The 24,910-nt window shown below is 40.9% G+C and overlaps 3 protein-coding genes across 17 annotated transcripts in view; 2 read left to right on the top strand and 1 right to left on the bottom strand.

Annotated features, from left to right (window-relative positions):
• The window catches only part of GALM (galactose mutarotase), a 110,095-nt gene extending 108,353 nt beyond the window's left edge, over positions 1–1,742 (top strand). For all 3 annotated transcript variants that reach the window (XM_072770476.1, XM_072770474.1, XM_072770475.1), the window contains one exon: positions 380–1,742. In XM_072770476.1, the coding sequence (XP_072626577.1) occupies positions 380–457 (78 nt within the window). In that variant the 3' untranslated portion in view covers positions 458–1,742. The remainder of the gene's footprint in view (positions 1–379) is intronic.
• On the bottom strand, positions 606–24,828 carry SRSF7 (serine and arginine rich splicing factor 7). Of its 11 annotated transcripts, none has more exons than XR_012004502.1 (10): positions 24,586–24,768; positions 23,379–23,559; positions 22,924–23,100; positions 21,973–22,047; positions 21,782–21,892; positions 19,769–19,822; positions 19,192–19,227; positions 15,191–15,275; positions 14,325–14,355; positions 606–5,370 (listed from the first exon to the last, which is right to left on the bottom strand). XR_012004502.1 is itself a non-coding variant. In XM_072770483.1 (9 exons), exons 1-8 carry the CDS (start codon positions 24,611–24,613, stop codon positions 15,221–15,223), a joined length of 708 nt encoding a protein of 235 aa, XP_072626584.1. In that variant the 5' UTR covers positions 24,614–24,770; the 3' UTR covers positions 606–5,370; positions 15,191–15,220. The 11 variants fall into 11 exon arrangements, 7 of the variants coding, with proteins under 7 accessions (XP_072626584.1, XP_072626579.1, XP_072626580.1 ...); XR_012004504.1 differs by lacking the exon at positions 14,325–14,355 and adding an exon at positions 11,859–11,990; XR_012004505.1 differs by lacking the exon at positions 14,325–14,355 and having other exon boundaries at positions 606–5,044; positions 5,143–5,370.
• Positions 24,314–24,910, top strand: part of LOC140601489 (tetratricopeptide repeat protein 39B-like) — a 55,529-nt gene continuing 54,932 nt past the window's right edge. For all 3 annotated transcript variants that reach the window (XM_072770473.1, XM_072770471.1, XM_072770472.1), the window contains exon 1: positions 24,314–24,910. The gene's annotated coding sequence lies outside the window, so the exon portion shown is untranslated.

Genomic DNA, 24,910 nt, shown 5'->3' with positions numbered 1-24,910 from the left:
AGTCCCTCCCTGCAACCACACTTTTAAAATGATCCTATCTTTTCTTCCTATTTGCTTACTGGTGACCTCTTTTTCTAGCTACTGCCTAGAGTAGTGCTCCTCAAAGGACCAGCTCATCAGACGTTTGCAGCTTGCACCAGAATGTGAATTGATACAGGGCCTCCATCAGGAAAGTCCTGCTGTAACGTGTGCTCAGTGATGTAGCTGGTTTTCATTCCAGCTGAAGTTCTTTATCTCCTTGCAAACCAATAGTAAACAATTGTTACATTGGCAGCTGGTTCTCAGAGCCAGTCTAGAGACCAGTCTAAAGCCATCCTGAATGGTGAAGGGTGCAGCCTGGGCTGGCAACGTATAACCTGTATTGTTTTTCCCTCCACAGCCCAACTTCCCTCCTGTGCTGCTGAGGCCTGGGGAGGAGTATGACCACACCACTTGGCTCAAGTTTTCTGTGGCTTAAGGAAGTGTAAAGATGTGACCTCCTCCAGGGCCAGGCTGGGAGCCCCTTCAGCAGCTTGTCTCCTGCCCAGAGAGATTTAGAGGCTTTAAAAGTGATCCTGTGAATGAAACCCACATAAAGGGTAGCTTCCTAATGATTAGTCTGAGTATTGATTTTTCTTTCCCAGTGACTGACTACAGGTCAGGTCTATGAGCAGCTCTCTCCTCTGTGTAGTTAAGAGGACTCACTGGGTGGCTCAGTGATTGAGCATCTGCCTTCGGCTCAGGGTGTGATCCTGGAGTCCCAGGATCGAGTCCCACATCAGGTTCCCCGCACAGAGCCTGCTTCTGCCTCTGCCTATGTCTCTGCCTCTCTCTCTGTGTCTCTCATGAATAAATACATAAAATCTTAAAAAAAAAAAAAAAAAAAAAAAGAGGACTCATCCATTAATGTCATCACCTGAGCCCTGACCCTAGCCCAGAAGTGGTATCCAAGCCCCTTATACCGTTTTGGCTCCATCTCTTCACCCTGTTGCTTTCTTCTCTACTTTTTACCCTTCCTTTGATCCTTTCATTCCTTTTCTTTGTCCTCCTCCTCCACCGCTCCCCTGTGCAGCACTGTGGAGTTTATAGTCACATTAGCTCATTTTTACATGCTAGCAGATGGACTTGTCTGCCTTGATAAGGCAGGAGATGACGGACAGCCAGGGAGCTGGGGCCTAGGGAGGATAAATGACCCTTGTAAAAAGCATATAGCTAGGAAAAATTTTAGCCAGGACTTGACATCAGATCATGCACATTCAGCTCCCCTTCTTTGCTTCCATTTCAGCCCGCCAGGGCACCCAGGGTCACTGATGGGCAAAGGAGGGGAGGGGGCTGACCTTCCTCTCTTAGGCCAGCCTTTCTTCCCAGATTTACATTTATAATAAGCATCAGTCTGAGTTGAGTTTACCGGATCTTTAGGGATGTCACTTAAAGGGCCAGATCAAAATATCAAGAATCTAATTTTGATTCTCTGCCTTTGGGGTTGAGAAAGTCCCAGCCCAGCAAAGGCATGGGAAGAAAGTCAGCCACTAGAGATGAGCTGTGTCAGTGTGGAGACAAGACCTTACTTAGGACTACACATTGCTCCTAGAGCAAGAGATTGAGTTATGTAGATGAGGCTGGGGCTCCCCCCTTTCCTGAACAATGGAATCACTAGTTATGGGTTTGAGTTGATGGTTACTTTAGGTTTTTAAAGAAATGAATCTTATACTTCTGTATACTAGCAACCAGTTGAAATAAAACCAAAAGCTGCACCTTCAGAAGACTCCCAGTCTCCTCATTCATTTTTAAAATGTCTCAGACACGGACCTTTGGGAAATTGACCAAGTGTATAGTGTATTCTGGATCCCACTGTGCTCTCCAGTACAAGCCCCAGCATCTTCCTAGAAAAAACCACCTAACTGGTAGCCTGTTGCGTTCCCATGCTTCTTAACAACAACAATAAACCAAAAATAGTGTTCATTTTTTAATTCATTTCATCACAGATTTTCTGGATACCTTTTGGGTCCATGGTTCTCTGCGGAGTCTTTTAAGGAATTCAAGAAGTAATGTTTAAGATACAGTGTAGTGCCCCTCAGGGACCTCAGTCTCTCTGGGGAAGACAAGACCAACAGTGACAATAACATGATGTAGATTTGCACCACAACAGACCAAACCTTGAGCACTAACTTTGCTACTGGTATTTACTGCACAGCAAACTAATTTCACTTGTCCTCAATTTTTCTCACCTATAAGGCAAAGATATTAGACTTGAAATGTCTGGAAGGCAAATCTATGTCTGCAGAGCTAGAATGAACACTGGCCACTAGTCACATTCTTTTTCCACAGAGCCCTCCTCCTGTGCCCATGACAAAGGACCTGAGAAGGTGGAGAGCAAATGCTTAAGCCAGCCAGAGCACTGAGCAACAGACCTTGAGGGCTAGGAGCTGTGACCTTGGGTTTGAGCAGGCACTGAACTCTAATTATTGTTTGGGGCCCTGCACAATGTATACTTCCATCACACATTCTTCTAGGAAATCTGTGGACAGTTGAATTCTTACCCTGTTACTGGGATTGCAAGGATTCTCCTCCTTTATGGCTCATCTTATTTTATGGTTGTCAAAAATATGTTTGAAGAAATTATTTCATCTGATCATTATAACCTATAATGAGGTAGCAAAATCCTCATTTAAACAAAAAGAGGTCGGGATGCCTGGGGGGCTCAGTGGTTAAGTGTCTACCTTTGGCTCAGGGCGTGACCCTGGAGACCCGGGATAGAGTCCATCCGGCTCCTTGCATGGAGCCTGCTTCTCCCTCTGCCTGTGTCTCTGCCCCTCTCTCTGTGTCTCTCATGAATAAATACATAAAATCTTTAAAAATTATAATAATAAATAAAAAACTATTAAATAAATTAGAAATAAAATAAATTTTAAAAAAAAGGTCACAGGGATGCCTGGGTGGCTCAGTGGTTGAGTGTATGCCTTTGGCTCAGGGCGTGATCCAGGGTCCAGGATCAAGTCCTGCATCAGTCTCCTTGCGGGGAGCCTGCTTCTCCCTCTGCCTGTATCTCTGCATCTGTGTCTCTCATGAATAAATAAATAAAATATTAAAAACAAACAAACAACAAAAAAACGAGGTCACTGGCTAGAGAAAGTAATAGTGCCAGAAAGTGGCAAACTAGAACACAAGCCCTTCAATTAGAAACCCAATTTATTTTATTTTTTTAAAGATTTTTAAAATTTTTTATTTATTCATGAGAGACACAGAGAGAGAGAGAGAGAGAGAGAAGCAGAGACACAGGCAGAGGGAGAAGCAGGCCCCATGCCGGGAGTCCGATGCAGGACTCGATCCCAGATCTCCAGGATCATGCCCCGGGCTGCAGGCGGCGCTAAACCTCTGGGCCAATGGGGCTGCCCTAGAAACCCAATTTAAAAAAAAAAAAGGGTGGGGGGCAGCCCAATGTATATTCTAGTGGCACTACACTCCAAAAAAGTCCCCAATTTTTCCTTACAAAGGGGAAAATCTAAGATTCATAACAAAAAGTATTAGTAAATGGAGAATTTTTACTCAATCACCATTAGTAGCAATGTAAATAATACCACTTTTTTAGAGGAAAATTTCACAGAATCTATTAATATTAGCAATCTTGCAAAATTCCTAATCTAGCAATTCCACTTTTAAAAATCTTTCCTAGGGACGCCTGGGTGACTCAGTGGTTTAGTGCCTGCCTTCAGCCCAGGGCATGATCCTGGGGTCCCGGGATCGAGTCCCACATCGGGTTCCCTGCATGGAGCCTGCTTCTCTCTCTGCCTATGTCTCTGCCTCTCTCTGTGGCTCTCATGAATAAATAAATGAAATCTTAAAAAAAAAAATCTTTCCTATAGAAATATTAGCACAAATCTGTAAAGACAAACATTCAGACAAGGATGTTCATTGTAATCTAATTAGCAATAATATAAAATTGAAAATTACTTAACACCCATCAATACAAGAATGATTAGCCATACAATGGAGTACTACTGAAAGACCATTAAAACAGAGGACATCAAATTATACACTATCCTGCTTTTGTAAAATAAAATAAAACAAAAATTTACACATATTTGTAAAGTCTAGAAGGGCTAATTAAGTTATTAACAATTGTGTCCTCTGGCCAACAGAATTTGGAGGGGAACTGAGGACTTTCACTTTTTACTTTTTTTATATTGTTTGAATTGCCAAGCATCTTCCTTTTGCAATTAATAATTTAAGTCTGCGGGATCCCTGGGTGGCGCAGCGGTTTGGCGCCTGCCTTTGGCCCAGGGCGCGATCCTGGAGACCCGGGATCGAATCCCACATCGGGCTCCCGGTGCATGGAGCCTGTTCCTCCCTCTGCCTGTGTCTCTGCCGCGCTCTCTCTCTGTGACTATCATAAATAAATAAAAAAAAAAAAAAATTAAAAAAAAAATAATAATTTAAGTCTGCAAAATGAGGGGGGAAGACACATTTTTTTTTTAAGACACATTTTTAAAAACAGTATTTCAGACTTACAGGAAAGTTGCAAGAACAGTATAAAAAATTTCCATATACCCCACACTCAGAAATCTCATTCAAATTTCACCACCTGTCTCTATGTCCTTCCTAGTAAAAGGGTCCAAACCAAGAGCACAAATTGTACTTAAGTTTCTTCAGTTTCCTTCAATCTGGCACAATTCCTCAGTCCTCTCGACTTGACCTTTATAACCTTCATTTTTGGAGACTGCAGGAAAGTTATTTTATACAATGTGCCTCCATTGGGATTTGTCTGGTGTTTCCTCTTGATCAGATTGATGTCATATATCTTTCGCAGGAATATCACTGAAATAATGCTGTTCTTCACACCGCAGCCTCTCAGGTAATGCCAAGTTCCAGGTGTGGCCTCTCACCGATGAGGTTAACTTTGTAGGTGCTGGATACCAGGTTTCTTCAGTCTAAAGCTACCAATATATATGTTAGCCATGGGGCCTTAGAGATGAAATACTAAGCTGACTGCAATGTATCTATTAGTTTAATTAATTGTTCAACGCAGGGTTGTAATATTCTAGGTGCCAGAAATCATTTAGGAAACCTTAGAGGAAAAGAAAGAAAAAGAGTATTTTCTTATTCACAGGTAAACATAACTACAAATTAGTTCCCAATTTAAGTGGCCTCTAGGTTTGAGAATACATTTATTACTCAAGTACAGTTGACCGTTGTTGAGCAATGCAAGGATTCACTCTACGCAGTCAAGAATTCACGTGTGGGATCCCTGGGTGGCGCAGCAGTTTGGCGCCTGCCTTTGGCCCAGGGCGCGATCCTGGAGAGCCGGGATCGAATCCCACGTCAGTCTCCCAGTGCATGGAGCCTGCTTATCCCTCTGCCTGTGTCTCTGCCTCTCTCTCTCTCACTGTGTGCCTATCATGAAAAAAAAAAAAAAAAAAGAATTCACGTGTAAATTTCGACTCCCCCAGAACTTAACTGCTAATAGCCTATTGTTGATTGAAAGCCTTACTGACAACATATAAACAGTTCAATAACACATAGTTTGCAAATCTGTATCACATATTGTATTCTTACAATAAAATAAGCTAAGCTGAGAAAAATATTAGGAGAAAATAAGCTGAGAAAAAATATTAGGAGAATAAGAGAAAATACATTTACAGTACTGTGATGTATTTTCACATATATGTGAACCTATGCAGTTCAAACCCATGTTGTTCAAGGGTTAATCATACTTTGTTTTCCTTTTTTTTTAAAAAAAAAAGATTTATTTATTCATGAGAGACACAGAGAGAGAGAGACAGACACAGGCAGAAGGAGAAGCAGGCTCCATGCAGGGAGCCTGACGTGGGATTCGATCTTGGGTCTCCAGGATCACACCCTGGGCTGAAGGCGGTAATAAACGGTTGAGCCACCCGGGCTGCCCTGTTTTCCTCTGTTCTAAGGAGTTGTCTTTCATAATAAATAAAATAATTACAAACAAAAAACAAAGTAACATCTTCCACTCATTAAAATAATAAATAAATAATATAAATAAATAAGTAAGTAAGGTGCCTGAGTGGCTCAGCCAGTTAGGCATCTAACACTTGATTTCAGCTCAAGTCATAACCTCAGGGTTGTGGCAGCGTGCCCCACATCAGGCTCCTTGCTCAGTGCAGAGTCTGCTTATCCCTCTCCCTCTACTCCTCCTCCAGTGAGCTCACTCAAATGAATAATAAATCTTAAAAATAAGCAAATAAAAAGTTACTTAACCCCAGTAAGGATATGCACCTTTAGGGCAGCTGGAAGAAGATACTGGTAATTAATTCTGTTTATGAAAGACAATAAAAAGGCTAACTATAGGGACGCTTGGGTGGCTCAGCGGTTGAGCGTCTGCCTTTGGCTCAGGGTGTGATCCTGGGGTCCTGGGATCGAGTCCCACATCCGGCTCCCTGTATGGAGCCTGCTTCTCCCTCTGCCTATGTCTCTCTGTGTGTCTTTCGTGACTAAATAAATAAAATCTTCAAGGAAAAAAAAAAGGCTATGTCAAGCAACAAATCTGGTGAAAGTAAAATCTTAGAAAAATTGATCTTTTGTGGTAGAAACCACAAAAGTGGTTTCTATCCCTTCTTATGAAATACACACATAAAAGAACTTTGATTTGCCTGAGAAAAGACCTTCTATATCCTTATGAGACATGTAGAGTGTGACAACATGTGAGCTTAATTCTGGCATTTTATGATGAGCTTCATGAAGATGTCAGGAAGAAACAAAACTTTACAGTCTAATAGGACAATTTTAGTTCCTGTGAAATGGTGAAGAGAAACATGGTATTCAATATGAAAAATCACCACACAACCAGTTATTAAAGCCTTGTTGAAAATGCAAACATCCACTAAAAATGCAATACAACCTATCCCACCCCCACAAGAATACATTTCTAGGAGAGCATGCCTTCTTAACCATACACCCCTAACCCACACCCAGACTAGTGCTATTATTCTGAGTTCTGACTCTTTACAAGATGATCATATCACTGACTTCAGTTCAATGATCTATGGGTTCCTGTTTCAAATTCTTAGAAGTTCTTATCATTTGCTGTGGGATTTTCATTTTTCCAATTCCCATCATTTTGCCTAACAAAGTAAGATGTGGTAATAACTGCACAAACATCGCTGTAAAGATCCCTGGATGGCTCAGTGGTTTAGTGCCTGCCTTCGGCCCAGGGCGTGGTCCTGGAGTCCCGGGATCAAGTCCCAAGTCGGGCTCGCTCCCTGCATGGAGCCTGCTTCTCTCTCTGCCTGTGTCTCTGCCTCTCTCTCTCCCTGTCTCATGAATAAATAAATAAAATCTTAAAAAAAAAATAAAGACTAAACTAAGATGCCATGCTGTGGAGGTTGAACTGTTATGACCGCTAGGTAACCAATGACGTCCAATCTCAAAGGACTAAAGGAAGTCAGTGTTAATGAATACAAGGAGAGTCTGTGAAAAGTAAAAATACAGAACTACTATACTAGCAGAAGACAGAAGGGAGACAGAGCATGTACCTCCTGTTCCTTAGCCAGTTCCCATTATCAGTCACAACCATTTTAAACAACTGGACCACCAGTTTGCAGTGGGTTATTCACAGTTTTGACAGGAGTGCAATCCTTTTCCAATTGAGCCATTTATCTTTTTCAAGTTTCAACTTCTCCTCTTCCTTCTCCTCCTCATAACTCAAGTGTCAGGTGCTTTGGGTAGCACTCCCAAGTAGCCAAGTAAGGAGCCAAGTAAGGCTACAGTACTTACTGTAGCCAACTAAGGAGGATCAGCAGATCCTCTCCTCAAAAAAGCAACTATAATGCCGAAAAAAAAATTGACAAAACAGCTTTGGTGCTCTGGAAACCAGCCAAAAGCATACAACAGTCTGAGATGTGTTTATGTTTGGAAAACTGTAGGACTTGGGCAGCCCTGGTGGTGCAGCGGTTTAGCATCGCCTGCAGCCTGGGGTGTGATCCTGGAGACCTGGGATTGAGTCCCATATCGGGCTTCCTGCATGGAGCCTGCTTCTTCCTCTGCCTGTGTCTCTGCCTCTGTCTCTCTCTCTCTCTCTCCTCTCTGAATAAATAAATAAATCTTTTTAAAAAAGAAAAAAAACACATTTCTTTAAAAAAAAAAAAAAAAGGAAAACTGTAGGACTTTGTATAGGAATAGTGGGACACTATGGCATTCTTGCCTGGGGCTGCTGCCATTCCCTTATTCCACCAAGCTCAATCACTATAGAGGTTCTACCAGGGGCAAAACAGAACATGAGGCCCAGTAGGTTGCTGTGGTGGAAGGGGGAGGGCTCACTCAATTTGAATGGTGGGTGACATCAATGCCCAACAGCTTTATCAATAGAAGTAACGATCTCATTGCTATGCAAGCAGGGACAGCTGATGGCTCTACTAGCCTGATGTTGCAATCTGGTTGGAACATGCAGATTTCAGGCTGATCAGAGGCTGCACACATGCATAGTAGAAACCAGACAGGGTCCAGGCTGCACTCTCCTGGCCAGCTCTGAGGCTGCACGCATGTGCAGAGAAAATTAAAAGGGGTTCAGCAGGGATCCCTGGGTGGCGCAGCGGTTTGGCGCCTGCCTTTGGCCCAGGGCGCGATCCTGGAGACCCGGGATCGAATCCCACATCGGGCTCCCGGTGCATGGAGCCTGCTTCTCCCTCTGCCTGTGTCTCTGCCTCTCTCTCTCTCTGTGTGTGACTGTCATAAAAAAAAAAAAAAAAAAAAAAAATTAAAAAAAATAAATAAAACTAAAAGATGGTTCAAGTTGGCAGATTAACTTTATGAGAAAAAAAAAAAGGGGGGTTCAGCAAAAAGTAAAAGCCAGGATTGATAACACTGAATTCACTCTCCACCTACAAACCAATCCACCAGCAAAGGGCAGAAATCTGACTGACTGGTTGAGGTGTCTGAGCTACAACCTGTCTAGTGATTGGCTCACCACTAAGCTATGCAGACACAAGGCAACCCCCTAGAAAGCTAAACTTAAAAATAAACACAAGAGGGGCACCTGAGTGGCTCAGTTAAGCATCTGCCTTTGGCTTAAGTCATGATCTCAGAGTCCTGGGATCAAATCCCACATTGGGCTCCCTGCTCAGTACGGAGCCTGCTTCTCCGTCTGTGTGCTGCTCCCCATGCTTGTGTTCTTTCTCTCTCAAATAACTAAAATCTTAAAAATAAAATAAACAGGGCAGCCTGGAGGGCTCAGCGGTTTAGCACCACCTTCAGCCCAGGGTGTGATCCTGGAGACCCGGGATCGAGTCCCACCTCAGGCTCCCTGAATGGAGCCTGCTTCTCCCTCTGCCTATGTCTCTGCCTCTCTCTGTGTGTATCTCTCATGAATAAATAAATAAAATATTAAAAAAAAAATAACTAATTAAATAAACACAAAGTTAAGAATCACCAAAAAGTTGAGTGGAGATAGATTTAAAAAAGAAGTGAAAACTGTTAGGTTGAAATGTACAGTAATAAATGAAAAGTGCACTAAAGAAGGTCAGAAACAGATTTGAGATGACAGGATAAAAAATAAGTGAACTTGAAGATAAACCAATAGATATTCAATCTGAAAAACAGAAAAGAGACTGAAAAAAACAACAGAATCTTGGGAGACCTGTAGGACATCAAGGTCTATTAACAACACCTTATGTGTGAAAGTCCAAAAAGGAGAGGACACTTTCTGCCTCCGATGCTGCCACGTTTGTGGCTAAGGGGGACAAAAAAAGGAGGACCCTTGACTGCACACATTCTGTAGAGGATGGAATCATGGGTATTACCAATTTTGAGCAGTTTCTTCAAGAGAGAATCCAAGTGAATGGAAAAGGTGGGAATCTTGGTGGAGGGATTGTAATTATTGAAAGGAGGGATAGTAATTTTTTAACTCCTGAGGTGCCATTTTCCAAAAGGTATTTGAAATATCTCATTTGAAGGATGATCTATGTGATTGTTTGCACAAAGTTGCTAACAGCAAAGTTATGAATTGCATTACTTCCGGATTAAGCAAGACAAGGAAGAGGAGCATTAAAACCCATTTATCTGGAATATTTTGTATGAGTTCTTGAATAAAACTTGAATACCAAAAAAAAATAAAACAAAACAAAAAAAAAAAAAAAGGAGAGGAAAGGATCAGAAAAATATTTCAAAAAATAATGGCGGGATGCCTGGATAGCTCAGCAGTTGAGCATCTTTCTTCGGCTCAGGGCATGATCCCAGGTCCAGGGATTGAGTCCCGCATCAGGCTCCCTGCAAGGAGCCTACTTCTCCCTCTGTCTATGCCTCTGCCTCTCTCTCTGTGTTTCTCATAAATAAATAAAATCTTTTTTAAAAAATGGCAAAAATCCTCAAATCTGACAAAAACCACTAATCGATAAAATCAAAAAGCTCAAATAACTCCAAGAGGATGAATACAAAAAGATCCCCACCTAGATACATAATATTTAAAAAGATGCCAAAAAGCAAAGAGAAAATTTGAAAGAGATAAATGACTCATTATTACAGGGACCACCAATACAAGTAACATCTAACTTCTCATCTCAAACAATGGAGTCCAGAAGGCAGTCCAGAATGACATAGTCAAAATGCTTAAAACCAAGGATTCTATATCACTTAAAACTACCATTCAAAACCAAAAATGAAATGAAAACATCCCCAGATAAAAAATCAGAGAATTCACTGCTAGCAGACCTGCCTTACTAGAAATACTAGAAGAAGTCCTTCATGCTAAAAGGAAATTAAGTAGCAACTTGAAACCTTGGAAAGAAATGAAGAATATCAGATATGGTAAATAGATGGGTCAGCAAAAAGAGTCTCTATATTTTCTCATCTCTTCTGTATAAGACTGTATAATGCAATAATTATGACACTGTATCACTGAATTTATAATACATTCAGCACACAGGAGAAGTTCAAGAAAAGGAAATACATTGGAGCAAAACTTCTGTATTTTACCAGAATATTAATCTGAAGTAGATGGTGATAAATGAAACTATGACAACTAAGGAAATAACTCACAAAAATAGTAAAAAATAAAATCAAGAGGAATTAAAATGACACACTAAGAAACCACTTAATACAAAAGAAGGCAAATATGAGGAGAGGAAAAAAAGGAGACATATAGAAAACAAAATGGGAAATAAAATGTCAACTGTAAATCTAACCATATCAATAATTCCATTAACTATAGATGGCTTAAATACCCCCAAAGGCAGACTGAATTAAAAAAGCAAGATCTAGCAACTAACTATATATGCACTGATAGGCTGAAAGTAAGTGGATGGAAAAGAGATGCCATACAAAACAGTCATCAATAGAGAGCTGGAGTGGCTATATTAATAACAGACAAAATAGACTTTAAAAAAAGAAATATTCATAGAAACAAAAATATTTTTTATTTATTTTTAAAGGATTTTATTCATGAGAGAGAGAGAGAGAGAGAGAGAGGCAGAGACACGCCGGCCCCATGCAGGGAGCCCGATGTGGGACTCAATCCTGGGTCTCCAGGATCACTCCCTGGGGGGCTGAAGGCACCGCTAAACTGCTGAGCCACCTGAGCCGCCCGAAACAAAAATATTTTGTAATAAAAGCATCATTACACCAGAAAGATATAATTATAAATGTATGTATGCAACCCGAAGAGCCATAGATGCTTTGAAGAAGTAACTGTGATCAGAGGCCATGTCTGGAGTTGCCTTAGTGTTGGGTAAAACCAATAGTTCTAGTAAATACTGCTTCAGGTTTTTCCTGAACAGTACATTAACTTTTTTTTTTTAGATGAATATTTCTCTGAGCACAGTGACCTCTGCTGGTATTTATATAAACTAAAATGCAGTTTCTACCACTTGCATAGAAAGGTTCCATTCCAGGGTCACTTGGGTGGCTCCGTGGTTGAGTACCTGCCTTCAGCTCAGGTCATGATCCCAGGGTCCTGGGATTGAGTCCTGCATCAGGATCCCTGAAGTGGAGGAGGGAGCCTTTGTCTATGTCTCTGCTTCTCTCTGTGTCTCTCATGAATAAATAAATAAAATCTTAAAAAAAGAAAAGAAAGGTTCCATTCCAGCATAAGGTCATTTGCTCAGAGAAAGGATCAGAGAAACATAAAGGATACATACATATTAGAACCTTCCTTTGAATCACATGAGTATTGCAAACTTTATTATAATAGTAATAAGCCAAACTGTCCATTAACTAGTGAACTAGGAGTGGGCCATCACTAGCCCCAACAGCAATAGTTTTCTCTTCTGGCTAAATATTGGAATCACCAGGAATATTTTTAGAGTATTGATGCTCAGCCCTCACCAATGATGATTTTGATTTCACTGGGAAGTTTCTAAGCCTTCTGGGTGATCCTAATATGTAACTAGGGATAAGAACCACTGACATAGAGTAAAAGGTTTCACCGATATTATAAGTGCATAAATGTTTAGCTAGAATTTGCCCCCTAGCTTCATAAAGCACTTCCTCAAGAATGAGTCACAGAGAAAAAATCCTCCCAGACCAAAAGTATGTCTTGGGAAGGCTGTTGCAACCCTACCAGCAATGGCACCCAAGATCTTCAGAAATAATTATATTGAAAATTATGAACAGTTGAAGATAAATGTCTAAACCAGAGTGGCAAACATTTTCTGTAAATGGTTTTGTGCCTTAGCCACTGTAACACAAAAAGTCAAGAGATGAGATAGGTAAACAAATGAGCCCGGCTGCAATCCAATAAAACTTTATGGATGCTGCAACTTGAATTTCACATAATTTTCATGTCATTAAGTGTCATTACACTTTTAATTTTTTCAACTATATAAAAATGTAGAAACCAGGGATCCCTGGGTGGCGCAGCGGTTTGGCGCCTGCCTTTGGCCCAGGGCGCGATCCTGGAGACCCAGGATCGAATCCCACGTCGGGCTCCCTGCATGGAGCCTGCTTCTCCCTCTGCCTGTGTCTCTGCCTCTCTCTCTCTCTCTGTGAGACTATCATAAATAAATAAAAATTAAAAAAAATTTAAAAAAAAAATGTAGAAACCATCTTAGCTCATTAACCACATGAAAACAGCAGTGGGCCAAATCTGGCCTGTGGGTCGTAATTTCCAAAAATCCTGGTCTAAATAAATATTTTGCACTCTGAAAGATTATAAACGTTAAAGCACAGAATAGCCATCCTTATTTAAAGAAAGCAGTATGCTCTTACTATAGGAGCCCAGGAACTCTGGTGATGGTCATCTTGACAATGACAGAGATAATAACAAGCCCATCTACCTTTACCTCTGCCATATACATATTTTCTTTATAGCCAGATTTTTTTTTATGCTTGGCATTGAACAGATTCATTTTCTAGAATCCAGATTTCTTGAAGATAAGCTACAACCCAAAATTAAAACTAACAGGGTCTTTCCTATAGAATCACAGTCAAGTCACCTTCACTTTGGTTATTGAGAACAACCCAGGCAATCTGTAGAACTGGAAGGGATTACAGGATATGCTGGGTGGCCCAGGTGGCTCGGCAGTTTAGCACTGCCTTCGGCCCAGGGCCTGATCCTGGAGACCCGGGATTGAGTCCCACATCGGGCTCCCTGCATGGAGCCTGCTTCTCCCTCTGCCTGTGTCTCTGCCTCTCTCTCTGTCTTCTCATGAATAAATAAATAAAATCTTAAAAAAAAAAAAAAAAAAAGAAATAGGTGCTGTTGGTCCGATGACTTTACCTTTCTTAGATGGGATAAGGTGACTTAACTGGGCTCACCAGCTCTTGGAGTGAAGGTAAGTCTCCACCCTTGTATGCAGAGAACTCTTTTTTTATTTTTTTATTTTATTTTTTTAATTTATTTATGATAGTCACAGAGAGAGAGAGAGAGAGGCAGAGACAAAGGCAGAGGGAGAAGCAGGCTCCATGCACTGGGAGCCCGACGTGGGTTTCGATCCCAGGTCTCCAGGATCGCGCCCTGGGCCAAAGGCAGGCGCCAAACCGCTGCACCACCCAGGGATCCCCTATGCAGAGAACTTTCTGCACAAAAATTTTCCACATCCTTTCAGAGCAGAACTCTTGAAGTTTAATCCAAAGGAGGAGAAAAAGCCCTTGCACTGGAATTGCAGAGTAGACCTGGACATTATAAACAGTGGCTATGGATCCATCATCTGCTTGTCTGCAAGCAGATTCAGACAGTAGTCAAGAGTCAGTCTTGGAGGTGGCTAGAAGGAAATGTGAGTTTTTATAATTGAAATGGTGATTATAAAGGTCTGAGAGTTGAAGAGGAGGTTCCAATTTTATATGCTTGGTTTAACAGATTAAAATTCATTAATTTATTCATCCATTAATTTTTCCTTCAAATATTTAAGTATCAGGCAATGAGGAAATGGAACAACAAGGCCTGGTACCTGCTATCACAATTAGACTTCGGTGGCATACCTGCAGAGATGGAAATAGGCAATTACAGTGTGAATAGGAATCTGACTATAGAAGTTCAGTGTTGAGAGCAAGGGAATGTAACCTAAACTTTTGAATCTGTGGAAACTGGAAAGTTTCCAGAATGGGGGTAAATACCATTCTGCCACAAATTAAAAACCAAAAACTATGCTGAGACACCATTTCCCAACATATGATTGGTAAAATTAACAAGTGATAGCCTACCATGTGGTTACACAAAGTATACCATGTAGGTAAGAGTACAGAGAAACAATCATATACCTTGTCACCAAAGCAAACAATACAATGCCAGGATAAGTGCACATATTCTTTGACCCAGTAATTTAACTTCTAGGGATTATCCAAGATATGCAGGGTCATGTGTGCAATGTATTGTACAAGGCTATTTACTACAGCATTGTTACAGTAATTAGAAACAACCCTCAAATCCATTGATAGGGAACTGATTCAATTCCTGTTACTCTTTGCTCAAAAATGCTTGGTGGAAAAAAAGTAAAAATGCTTGTCTTCTCCGTATACAAGATCCTATACGATCTCTATATATCCTATACCCCTCTCCCTTTCTATGCCATCTCTTCCCATTCTCCCCTCTGGTTCGCTTCATACTGGCCTCCTTACCCAACTCAAACCACTTCATGGCCTTTGAGTTTACTGTGTCCTATCCAAAACACTCTATCCCCACAAGCTGATGTACCTTACTCTCTCACTTGCACAAATGTCACTTTCGGAGGTCTCCCTCCAACATCTTTTACCTAATACCAACTAACTCCCTCTCTCTCCCTCGGCTTCACTGTTGTACATACACGTTATTACCCACCTGACGTTTGTTCATTTGTCTCTCCAGAACTCAAGCTCCATGAAGATAAAGACTTTGTTCACCTGTTTTCCAAGGGTAGCAGTACCTGGCACATTGAAGGGGGCACAAGTTAACTATATAAATTATGCAACACCCAGGAACTAAATAGTATGCAATGTAAAAGAATGAGCAAACGACATTTTACGTGAAAGAACTCTAAAATGTTAAGTGACAAAAACAAGGTATATCTATTTTGTGTTAAAAGGAAAATGGAGAAAATACGTTTACTTGCTCAGGCTATATAATTGCTTGTTTACCTTTGGGGAGATAACTGGGCAGCTGAGTCAGAGTTAGGAAACCTTTTCATTGTATACACCTCGAATATAAGTTACCAAGTCAAAAAATAAAATAAAATGAAAAATAAGTTGAGTCAGTGGGAAAAAGAAAAAAAGAACTAGATTTGAAAATTGGTCTTAAGGATCTAACAATTAATTTGCTACTGCATTCCACATGCTTGTTATCCTTCTATCCAGCATCTTTTCCTCATAAAGTCTAGAAAGAAAATAGCCTAGTTATTAACAATGGTGTAATCTACAATGGGTAGAATGTTATATCTTCTGATTTTCCCCTATAGTTTTAAGGGAGCAGTAAGAAGCTTTATCGATTAGAAAAGCAAGGGCTTTCAAACAATAGGTAGGATTCAAATGTCTCCTTCTCCCTAATAAGAGAATAGTACAGAATTAACAATCTCTGAACCCATCTCCTCTTCTCTGAGATGGGGAGTTAACAGTATTATTTTGTTGTGGGGACAAAACATTCCTTTGCTATTTTTTACGAGAATGGTAACAAGAAACCTAGAAGGTGTGGAAAAATAACCTATCAGCCTTTAAAACTGTCTAGTGGTGCTTCCCTGCCACCTTCCCTTCACTTTAGTTCTGGATAGAACAGCTTTAATACTACCATACCATAAACCTAGGCATTTTCACCCCATTTCTTTGGCTTGTCAAGTTTTCACCACCCTCCAGACAGTCGAAGACTAGCCAGGACCCTAGTAAATGTGTTACTTTGAACTTATCTTTCTAGCTATGCAATTATATATACATCTTGTAGATTGTATGGCTCTCCCTTCCAAATGTCTCCAAACAACGGTTGCTCAGTTAAGAGCCAGATCTAGTGAATTCTTTGCTTTTACTCTTCACTCTGATTACTCTTTGCCAAGCTGTTTTCGAGCTTTCCATTTATCTTGGAAATCACCATGCCCCTTTAGACTTCCAAGATAAGCTACACAAAGATGAGAAACAATCCTACACCACCATTCATTTAACCAAGTCTCAAAGTGATGGCATTTCCAAACTCCAATTTTCTTCCTCCTCAGGAAAGAACATGGCAAGGTGGTAGGACCTCTTTCACAGGATACTTAGCCTAGCTCTAAGTCCAAAGGAAGACTACCATTGTGAAGTTAAGGGTATTCATTACCTACCTCCCAACACCTTTCTATAGGTGAGAGGATCAAAATATTGTGTCCAAAGTACTGTCTGATGTGTTCATTAGCTACTAATACCAGGTTTAAAATTTAGAATGAGCCTAGACTAGCACTGACCAAGTCAGTCACATAAATTGAGCATTCCTAACATCTAAAACTGCGAACAGAAAGTACACTGCATCAAAGTGTATCAAATATTTTAAGATGTATGCTAATCATAGTAGTTCCTGTCAAGCATGTGATAAGTACTGGCCTAGATACCCAACATTCTCTTTCTCATTAAGGGCAGCACTTTCTGTGCTTGTTTCTTAAACCCATTTTTGACCCTACCCCTCCCTCCATATCCTTTCCATACTTCTGCACTAATCTCTAGGATGCTGCTAGTTAGTTAATCCATCCCAAAGCTACAGGATTAGATTCCTACTCTAGGCTCAGAACTCCCACTTCCAAAAATTGAGTATCAGGATTGTTTGTTCTCTGCAGATTTATTAAGTGAACTTATCTTTATATTAATACAGAACAATTAAAGCTGACCAAGTCAACAAATAAGCCTGCCGATTATACACAAAGCTTTACACCATTATAATTCAGCCAGTTGTCAAAATTCTGAAAACAAAGCATCCAATCTTCCAATGCACTAGTGATCAGACCAAATAAATTTGATGCAGACCAGTATTCCCCTTTTTTATACCAATGCTAATGAATACCTGGTTAAAAAAAAAAAAAAACTTGACCAGAAAACTCAAAATTAACTATTACCTGCCCTACTAAAGATATTTAAAGTCTCAACAAAGAATCTATTGGCTATATTTCTAAGATCTACCAGATGCTACCAAAACAACTATATGAGGTGTTGCTAAATGTAGGTGAGATTTACATAACTCCTTTAGTCTCATTAACATTTCTAATTAACATCTTTTTCTTTTGACATCTTTAATTACTTTTGCACCAGCCTGGCAAAATAAGATGTTGGTAGTCAGGAACTGAAAAACCTAAGTTGGAAATTAACAGAACAGATCTCTGCTCTGAATAAGGCAATTCATTTTAAAAGACAGATTATCTGGACTGGAAAATTTTGCAAAGCTGGTTTACATGAAGCTGTTTTGTCCTAAATTCAGACAATTCCTCAAACATGCAAAAGTTGTGGTATAAAATGAATGTTGGAAACCAAAAAAAAAAAAACCCCAGAGAATTTATTAAAACCAGGAGTTCTAATTTGACACCATCCCATCTAAATAGCCTGAAAACCTCAATTTAGTTCTATTAACTAAAATAGCCTTTGGAATCAGTGGTCCCTCTAGGTTGACAGACTGAGATTAGAGCTTGATACCTAGTAACACCAACTCCAAGAGATTAATGTAGGAACTGGTCAGATACGCTATTAAAGAACTTGAGTTCTTATCTCACCCAAAGCTCTAAGAATAAAAAGGAATTTTCCAAGTGTATGTATTCTATAGCTAACGATGTTTAAGACTCAAGTAACACCATTAAACTTTGAATGTAGGTCTGTATGAATATGGTTACTATCAAGGTTTACCCCTGAAGCTTAACAGAATATTGATATTGAACACAAATCAGAAATCTAGTTAGAAACATTTTATTTAAATGTGCCAAATAAAAACCCACATTTTCAGACCATAGGATGTTAATACATTCAACAAAAATTTATATTATCTTACTGCTGTGAATTTACAGAGTAATAATCCAGATCCATTTTGATTAGATGGTTGAAATACCCTTCCTAGGTTACACTTTACAGACATCACAAATCCCTTATAATAATGTAAACAAAATAACTTTTCCCTAAAAGGTGAACTTGAGAACTTCAGTCCACTCTCTCAGGACTTGCACTTCTTCGCGGACTTCCTGATGGGGAACGACTAAAAAGAAAAACATTAAGTTCGGAACTGATTAGTATTTACTGAAATTTATTCTTATGTACATGTCAAGGGAAAACTCAATTTCAATGAACTCAAAGGTGGCCAAAGGTACTATACGCATCAGAGAACAAAAAAATTTTAAGATTTACATATAAATCCTTTGTTCCTGCTTAAGATTAGGTTTAATAGCCTTGCAAAAATTCCAAGTTAAAGAGAACAACTATTTGAATTCTGGGAATTTTTTATAATTAAGTGGCAACTAAACAAGATAATGCTTTAACTGTAAGATTTCAACCTAAACATTTTTTTTCCTTCCTGTGGGTACCTCATTTACCTATTGTCCCATGTGGAGGAAAAAGCACATTTCTTAACATGAAATTATACAGTTAAAGGTTCACAGGGCAAAACATCTTAATAACCATCTTAACAATTTAATGACTAAATATTCACCAAAAATACAAGCTAATGTTGAAATGGGAAATGCAATCACCTACGAAACTTACTATCTAGTAATATATATACATACATACATATACATATATACATAAATATATATATATATAGCACCAATTCTCCAAAGAGCTCAAAGCCTGTAAAGTAAGCAGTAAGCAAAACATATTCTGCAGATGCCACACTTGACAACAAATTATGTAGCTTACCTTCTTTTTGGAGATGGAGATCTGGACTTTGATCGGCTGTCAAAACATGAGAAATTCTATTAAGAAAAAGTACTAACCAATCTCTTTCTTATAATCACAGTATCATGAAATGAACCCCCAAATTGCCCTGAGCTTAAAATTAAAAGGTCAGGCTGCAGTTAAACTGAAAAAGAGCCTACCAGTTTGCGAACAAAAGCCAATCTTCCAACACTGTTCTTCATAAAATGAGTGAATTGCTTCATTGTATCACTATCTTTACACTCTGGCTTTATGCACAATTATCTCAGAATGCTTCTCTAGGGCCCATCAGTTCTAAGAAGGCCTCTTCATATACCCCAAAGTCAAACTTCTGTCTCACCATAGCTTGACATTTCCTTGTCCAAAAGTCAGCCCTAACAGGCCATGTATAAGTCAAGTTCTAAAGTTTGGTATACTAGAGTAAGGTACAGGTACTGTGTTCCCACTAACACCTAGACTTAAATTTAACACTTGAAATTTCAACAATTCAAAACACTTTGAACTCTTTGGATATTGGTGCCATATAACTAGAAAAGCATTAATCAGATTTTTACCCTACCTGCTTCTTGGTCGTGAAAGTGATCTGGATCTTGATCTTGACCTCGACCGGGATCTTAACAAAAAGAAAAACAATTATACCAATTAGTTCATAGGAATAAGCTCCTTAAATATCTACTGAGCACTTGTTAAACTAAGAATAGAGAAACTAAAATTAAGCAAGACACAGGGCACCTGGCTAATTCAGTGGATAGAGTATATGACTCTTGATCTCAGGACTATGAGTCAGAGACCATGCCAGGTATAAAGATTAAAGAAATTTAAAATCAAGTATTAAAAAAAAAACCCCACAATCTAAGCTCTGGTACCAAAATAAGCAACCACACACTTCAATTACTTAGTTCTATCATACTCCACCACTGGGCTGATTGTCACAGTTCCTGCACAGAGGTACAAAATTCTTAAACAGCGTATAATATCCAAGAGAAAGAAATGGTTTTAAAATTGGTGTGGTTTGGTTTAATTTTATCTTGAATCAAACCAGTATTACACAGATCCCTAAACGGAGATTTCAATTATTCTGGTAAGAAGCTCAGTATAAAATCACAACTGGAGGGATCCCTGGGTGACGCAGCGGTTTGGCGCCTGCCTTTGGCCCAGGGCACGATCCTGGAGGACCAGGATCGAATCCCACATCGGGCTCCCGGTGCATGGAGCCTGCTTCTCCCTCTGCCTGTGTCTCTGCCTCTCTCTCTCTCTCTCTGTGACTATCATAAATAAATAAAAATTAAAAAAAAAAACAAAAAAAATCACAACTGGGGAAGCACATGAGTGGTTCAGCAGTTGAGCATCTACTTCTGGCTCAGGCCATGATCCCAGGGTCCTGGGATCAAGTCCCGCATCAGGCTCCACAGGGAGGCCTGCTTCTCCTTTTGCCTACATCTCTGCCTCTGATGAAGTCTTAAAAAAAAGAAACTACAAAAAAATTAATTACAACTTGGTCTTAAGACTTTATTCTTAGATCAATAAACTTTCATGGTTCAGGACTATTGATTTGTCACACAAACCAAGTCAAGTTCTAAAATACACACATTGGGGTCCGACAACCAAAGGCATTTATCTAGGCAGAATCCAGAGCTTTCAAGTGGACCACAAATTTAGAATCCCTGCATTTAGAGATTTTGTGCTATTATTCAACAGTAGGAACTCCCAGTGGCATTCCCTACTAATGACTCAACTGTAGTATTGTCAACTCCTTATTTTACAATCTTACCATTTCTACCACCTTTAAAAGACTTCTACAAAGGAACAAAAAAAGCTAGGATTCTTAGTTGATTTTTAACTTACATTTCAGTGTCTCTGGTTAAAAAGCAGGCCACACACCCCAAATCTACACAATTACTACTCTGAACAACTTTCCAGTCTCATTCACTTCATCACTCCAAAAAGGAGAAATTTAGGTGTCAACTTGCTTCTGAATCTCCTCCTGGTTCTAATGGTCCTCTTCTTACCAGAGATCAAGCAACTATCCTCTCTTAGAGGTAGTAGCATCATTTACCTATACAGACATAATCTGTCTGACTTTCGAAAAGCTTTAGGCAACATGTCTACCCAGAGTGTTCACTGGAATGACTTGGGGATTTGTGCTTTGGACCTTCCTCTACCATGGCCTCTCAAGCAACCCTTAAAAAAAAAAAAATCTTTGATCAGATTTCTCTTTAACTGTATAATTACAGTAATATCCATTTACAGGTCATGTATAAATTCAACTTTTTTTTAAGATATGAGAGGCACCCATGGGGGTGGGGGGTAGGGCAGAGGGAGAAGCAGACTTCACTGAGCAGAGAGCACAACCTAGGACTCAAACCCAGAATCTGGGGATCATGACCTGAGCCAAAGGCAGACACTCGACTGAACCACCCAGACACCCTAAAATTCAACTTTTAGATCTCCAAATATTTTCTGAAGCAATCCATTTCAATTATATCTTTAAGACACTCCTTAATGGTCTTAAAGTGCAGTCATTAAGACGTGACAATCCAAATACAAGTAAGGGAAAGAAAGTGTTACATACTGGAAATACCTCGATCCTTTTATAGAACCAGACCTAGATCGTCTGAGCGAAGCTGATCTTGATCTACGAAGAGACACAGATCTTGATCGTCGTGGAGATGCTGATCTTGACCTGATAAACAAATCAAAGTTTAAGTCTCAAGTCCAACTAAAGATTAACACTTGTTAAAATTTAAATTAAATATTTCTCACCTCCTTCCCCTGCTCCTGCTGCGTGAGCGGGAGTATCGCCTACCTCTGGATCTTGAATGTGATCTAGATCGTGACCTATTTTTTTAAGTCAGAGAAAAACAAAATGTTAGATGGTAACTCGTTTTTAGAGTTTGTGTGCCTCTGCTGAAATCAAATCTCAAAACTATTTAAATTTAGTGTCTCATTTGGAAATAAACTCTGGGCCTATTAGTTTTTTTTTTTTTTTTTTTTTTTTACTACCTAAAAAAAGATTTGTTAAAAGCTGAATTACATCTTAGAATTACATAATATAAAACACTGTAATGTGTATTTAAAATAAACCTTGCAAGTTTGCAGGTCGACCCTCTTTGGCCCATGGTCTAGTAGATCTAGACGATCTAGAAGTATCTATAGCCGATCGCTGCATCTAGATGTTTTCTTCAATCTAACGACGATCAAACTGACAGCCAAATGAGCCAGGTGAGGCTTGATTGACGCAAGAAGATTTTTCTAGTTGGGAATGTGGTCAATCTGATGTTCCTCTTTCTAAACCGGAGGGGGCCCCAATTGTAAGCCAAATTTACTGTTACGGCGATCACCGTCTCAAATTTTCTGCCCTTTAAAGAATAAGGTGAAGCTAGGTGTAGATGACTCGAGGGGATCTGGCCTCTTATGCTGATCACCTCAAGGTCTAGGAGGATCTTAATTGTCGGATTTGCAAGGCGCCTCAGCATGATATCATAAGGCTCGTGACATTCTGAATCAAGGCGACTGACTCAAACGAAGAAACCTGAAAGGTTTTGACCAGGTTGATTATTAATATATTAACATTTGTTTAATTAAACAAAAATTGTAAAATACACCTGTACAATTAACATTCAAGTTTATAGAAAAATACTAGTTTCTGCCTTGCTAATAAAAAAATTACTCGATTAACTAGTATACCAACCATTCCTTTATTAAAATAAATACCTGCTTCGCCGCCGCCGGCTATAACGATGACAATCATAAGCATAATGTCCCTTTTCGCCACATTCATAGCATCTATCATTGGGATCAAAGGGACGTCGGGCAGGTGGTCTATCAAAACGAGATCTCCGAGGCATGCCTGTTGATAATTCAACTCTCACTCGGGAACCACAAATCACCCTACAAAAAAAGGCAACAAAATTCTAATGCTAAAAAAATAAACAATTCTAGATTTAGAGCTTTCCAACCATGCTTTTCCCTCACAAACTTCAGCTATCTTTATAAACCTTTCTAACTCCACCTTTGTGCCTCCTTCATATCTTTATCTTAAGTATATAGTCATGATTAGCTACTTAAGTCTCCTCTAGACTACAGAATCTATGCTTGTCACCTAGCTCACTACTCAATCCACAGGAATGTTCTAATAAACGTCAATTTCATAACCAACTCTTACTTACTTCCCATCCAGGCCTCGCACTGCATCTTCTGCATCTCTAGGATCTTCAAATTCCACAAAGGCAAATCCTGGAGGATTTCTCGCAATCCACACAGTTCTTAAAGGACCATAATAACTGAAAGCCCTTTCTAACTCTCCTTTGCCGGCACCGGTTCCCAGATTACCAACATACACCTTGGTTTCTGTTTAAAAACGCAAATAGAAGAATGAATGTTATGCAAAATTTTGCCTACGTCTGAGTGAATTTTGTGCCCCAAACAGACCATCCGTTAAGATTGTGCCAAGCACGTTCAATGCTTTATCAAGGATTTAATTTAGTCTTAAAGCCAGCGAAGCCCATACATTTCTGAAAAGCCAGGCGTGTGACAAAGTTCTTAACGTTCTAATAGGGAAACGACCTCCAAAACAGAAGCAGACACGTGGTAGGATATTCCGAGGCGTGGGGCGGGCTCCGCCCCGGCCCCGCCCCCGAGTCCCGGCAGCCCCGGGCGCGCGGGGAGCGCGCGGGCCGGCAGCGTCGGCGGCGGCGGCGGGCGGGCCCCGGCAGGGGCCGGACCGGGAGAGCGGGGCTGCGCCGGCTCTCGTCCTCCGCGGCAACCGCCCGAGGCGCAGGCTCGCCCAAGACTCCAGCTCCCCGCCCCAGAGCCATAAACCGCGCTCGAAAGAGCTAAAAGAGAAAAGAAACCAGCCGCCAGACGAAAAGATTAGGTCTCCATTCCCACTCAGTTCGACCGACTGTCTGACGAGAATGCGCAGCTCGAAGCTGCCCCACTTCTGTCCGGTCTCAAATCCATCCTTGCTTTTAAGGCTGCGACCCGATCTGTCTGCTAAAGTGGCGGGAAAGCGCCAAGGAAATGCGCCACCATGGTCGTCAATGTGCGCAAAATGGCAGCCGGGAGCGGGGGGGTGGGGGGCGGGCGGGCGGCTTCCAGGAGGGCAACGGGGAAGCCGTGACCGTGGGCCTGCCGTGGGCTGTGGTTGAGACGAAAACGCCCGAGAAGGAATACGGAACCCACCCAGACTTGCACCCGCCATCCCCCGGCTGCCTCCGATACCCCGCCCCCGCGGCCTCCGGCTTCGTATGGTGTACGCCGAGGCCGCCATTACGCACGCGGAATAACCGTCTCCCAACCGCCGCGCCAACCCCACGGCCTCGCAGTACTCACTGCATCCGCAGCAACGCCCCTCACTGGGCCCTGGCCTCTTACCTCCTCCGTACCGCCCGTAACGCGACATGATGCTGGCCCGCGAGCTCGGCGCTTTCCGCTCGCAGTGCCCAGGGAGCGAGGAATACAAAAGCTGCGAAACCCAGTGAGTGGCCAACGGTCCCGGCGGCACTACGAGGAAGAGTCTGGGTTCGCGCTTATATACGCGGCGGCGGCTTCTCTCTGCGCATGCGTCATCTCGACGTTCTGCGCGGCACAAAGGAGCTGGGCGGAAACAGCGGAGGGGCGGCGCGGAGGGAACTGAAGGGGCTAAGACGCTGGGAACGGGCGGAGGGATACGTTTCCATGGGAACGCCAGACCTCGCCG

Source organism: Canis lupus, chromosome 12 (genome assembly GCF_048164855.1).
Source record: "Canis lupus baileyi chromosome 12, mCanLup2.hap1, whole genome shotgun sequence".
Lineage (NCBI taxonomy): Eukaryota > Metazoa > Chordata > Mammalia > Carnivora > Canidae > Canis > Canis lupus.
This window is presented reverse-complemented; position numbering and strand designations above follow the sequence as displayed.

Excerpts from the sequence above, each read along its gene's own strand:
- SRSF7 (XM_072770477.1), bottom strand. The coding sequence starts at position 24,613 with ATGTCGCGTTACGGGCGGTACGGAGGAG. Across the intron at positions 23,560-24,585 it reads TTACGGGCGGTACGGAGGAG|AAACCAAGGTGTATGTTGGT; the intron begins GTAAGAGGCCAG and ends GTTTTTAAACAG. Across the intron at positions 23,101-23,378 it reads GTGCGAGGCCTGGATGGGAA|GGTGATTTGTGGTTCCCGAG; the intron begins GTAAGTAAGAGT and ends CTTTTTTTGTAG.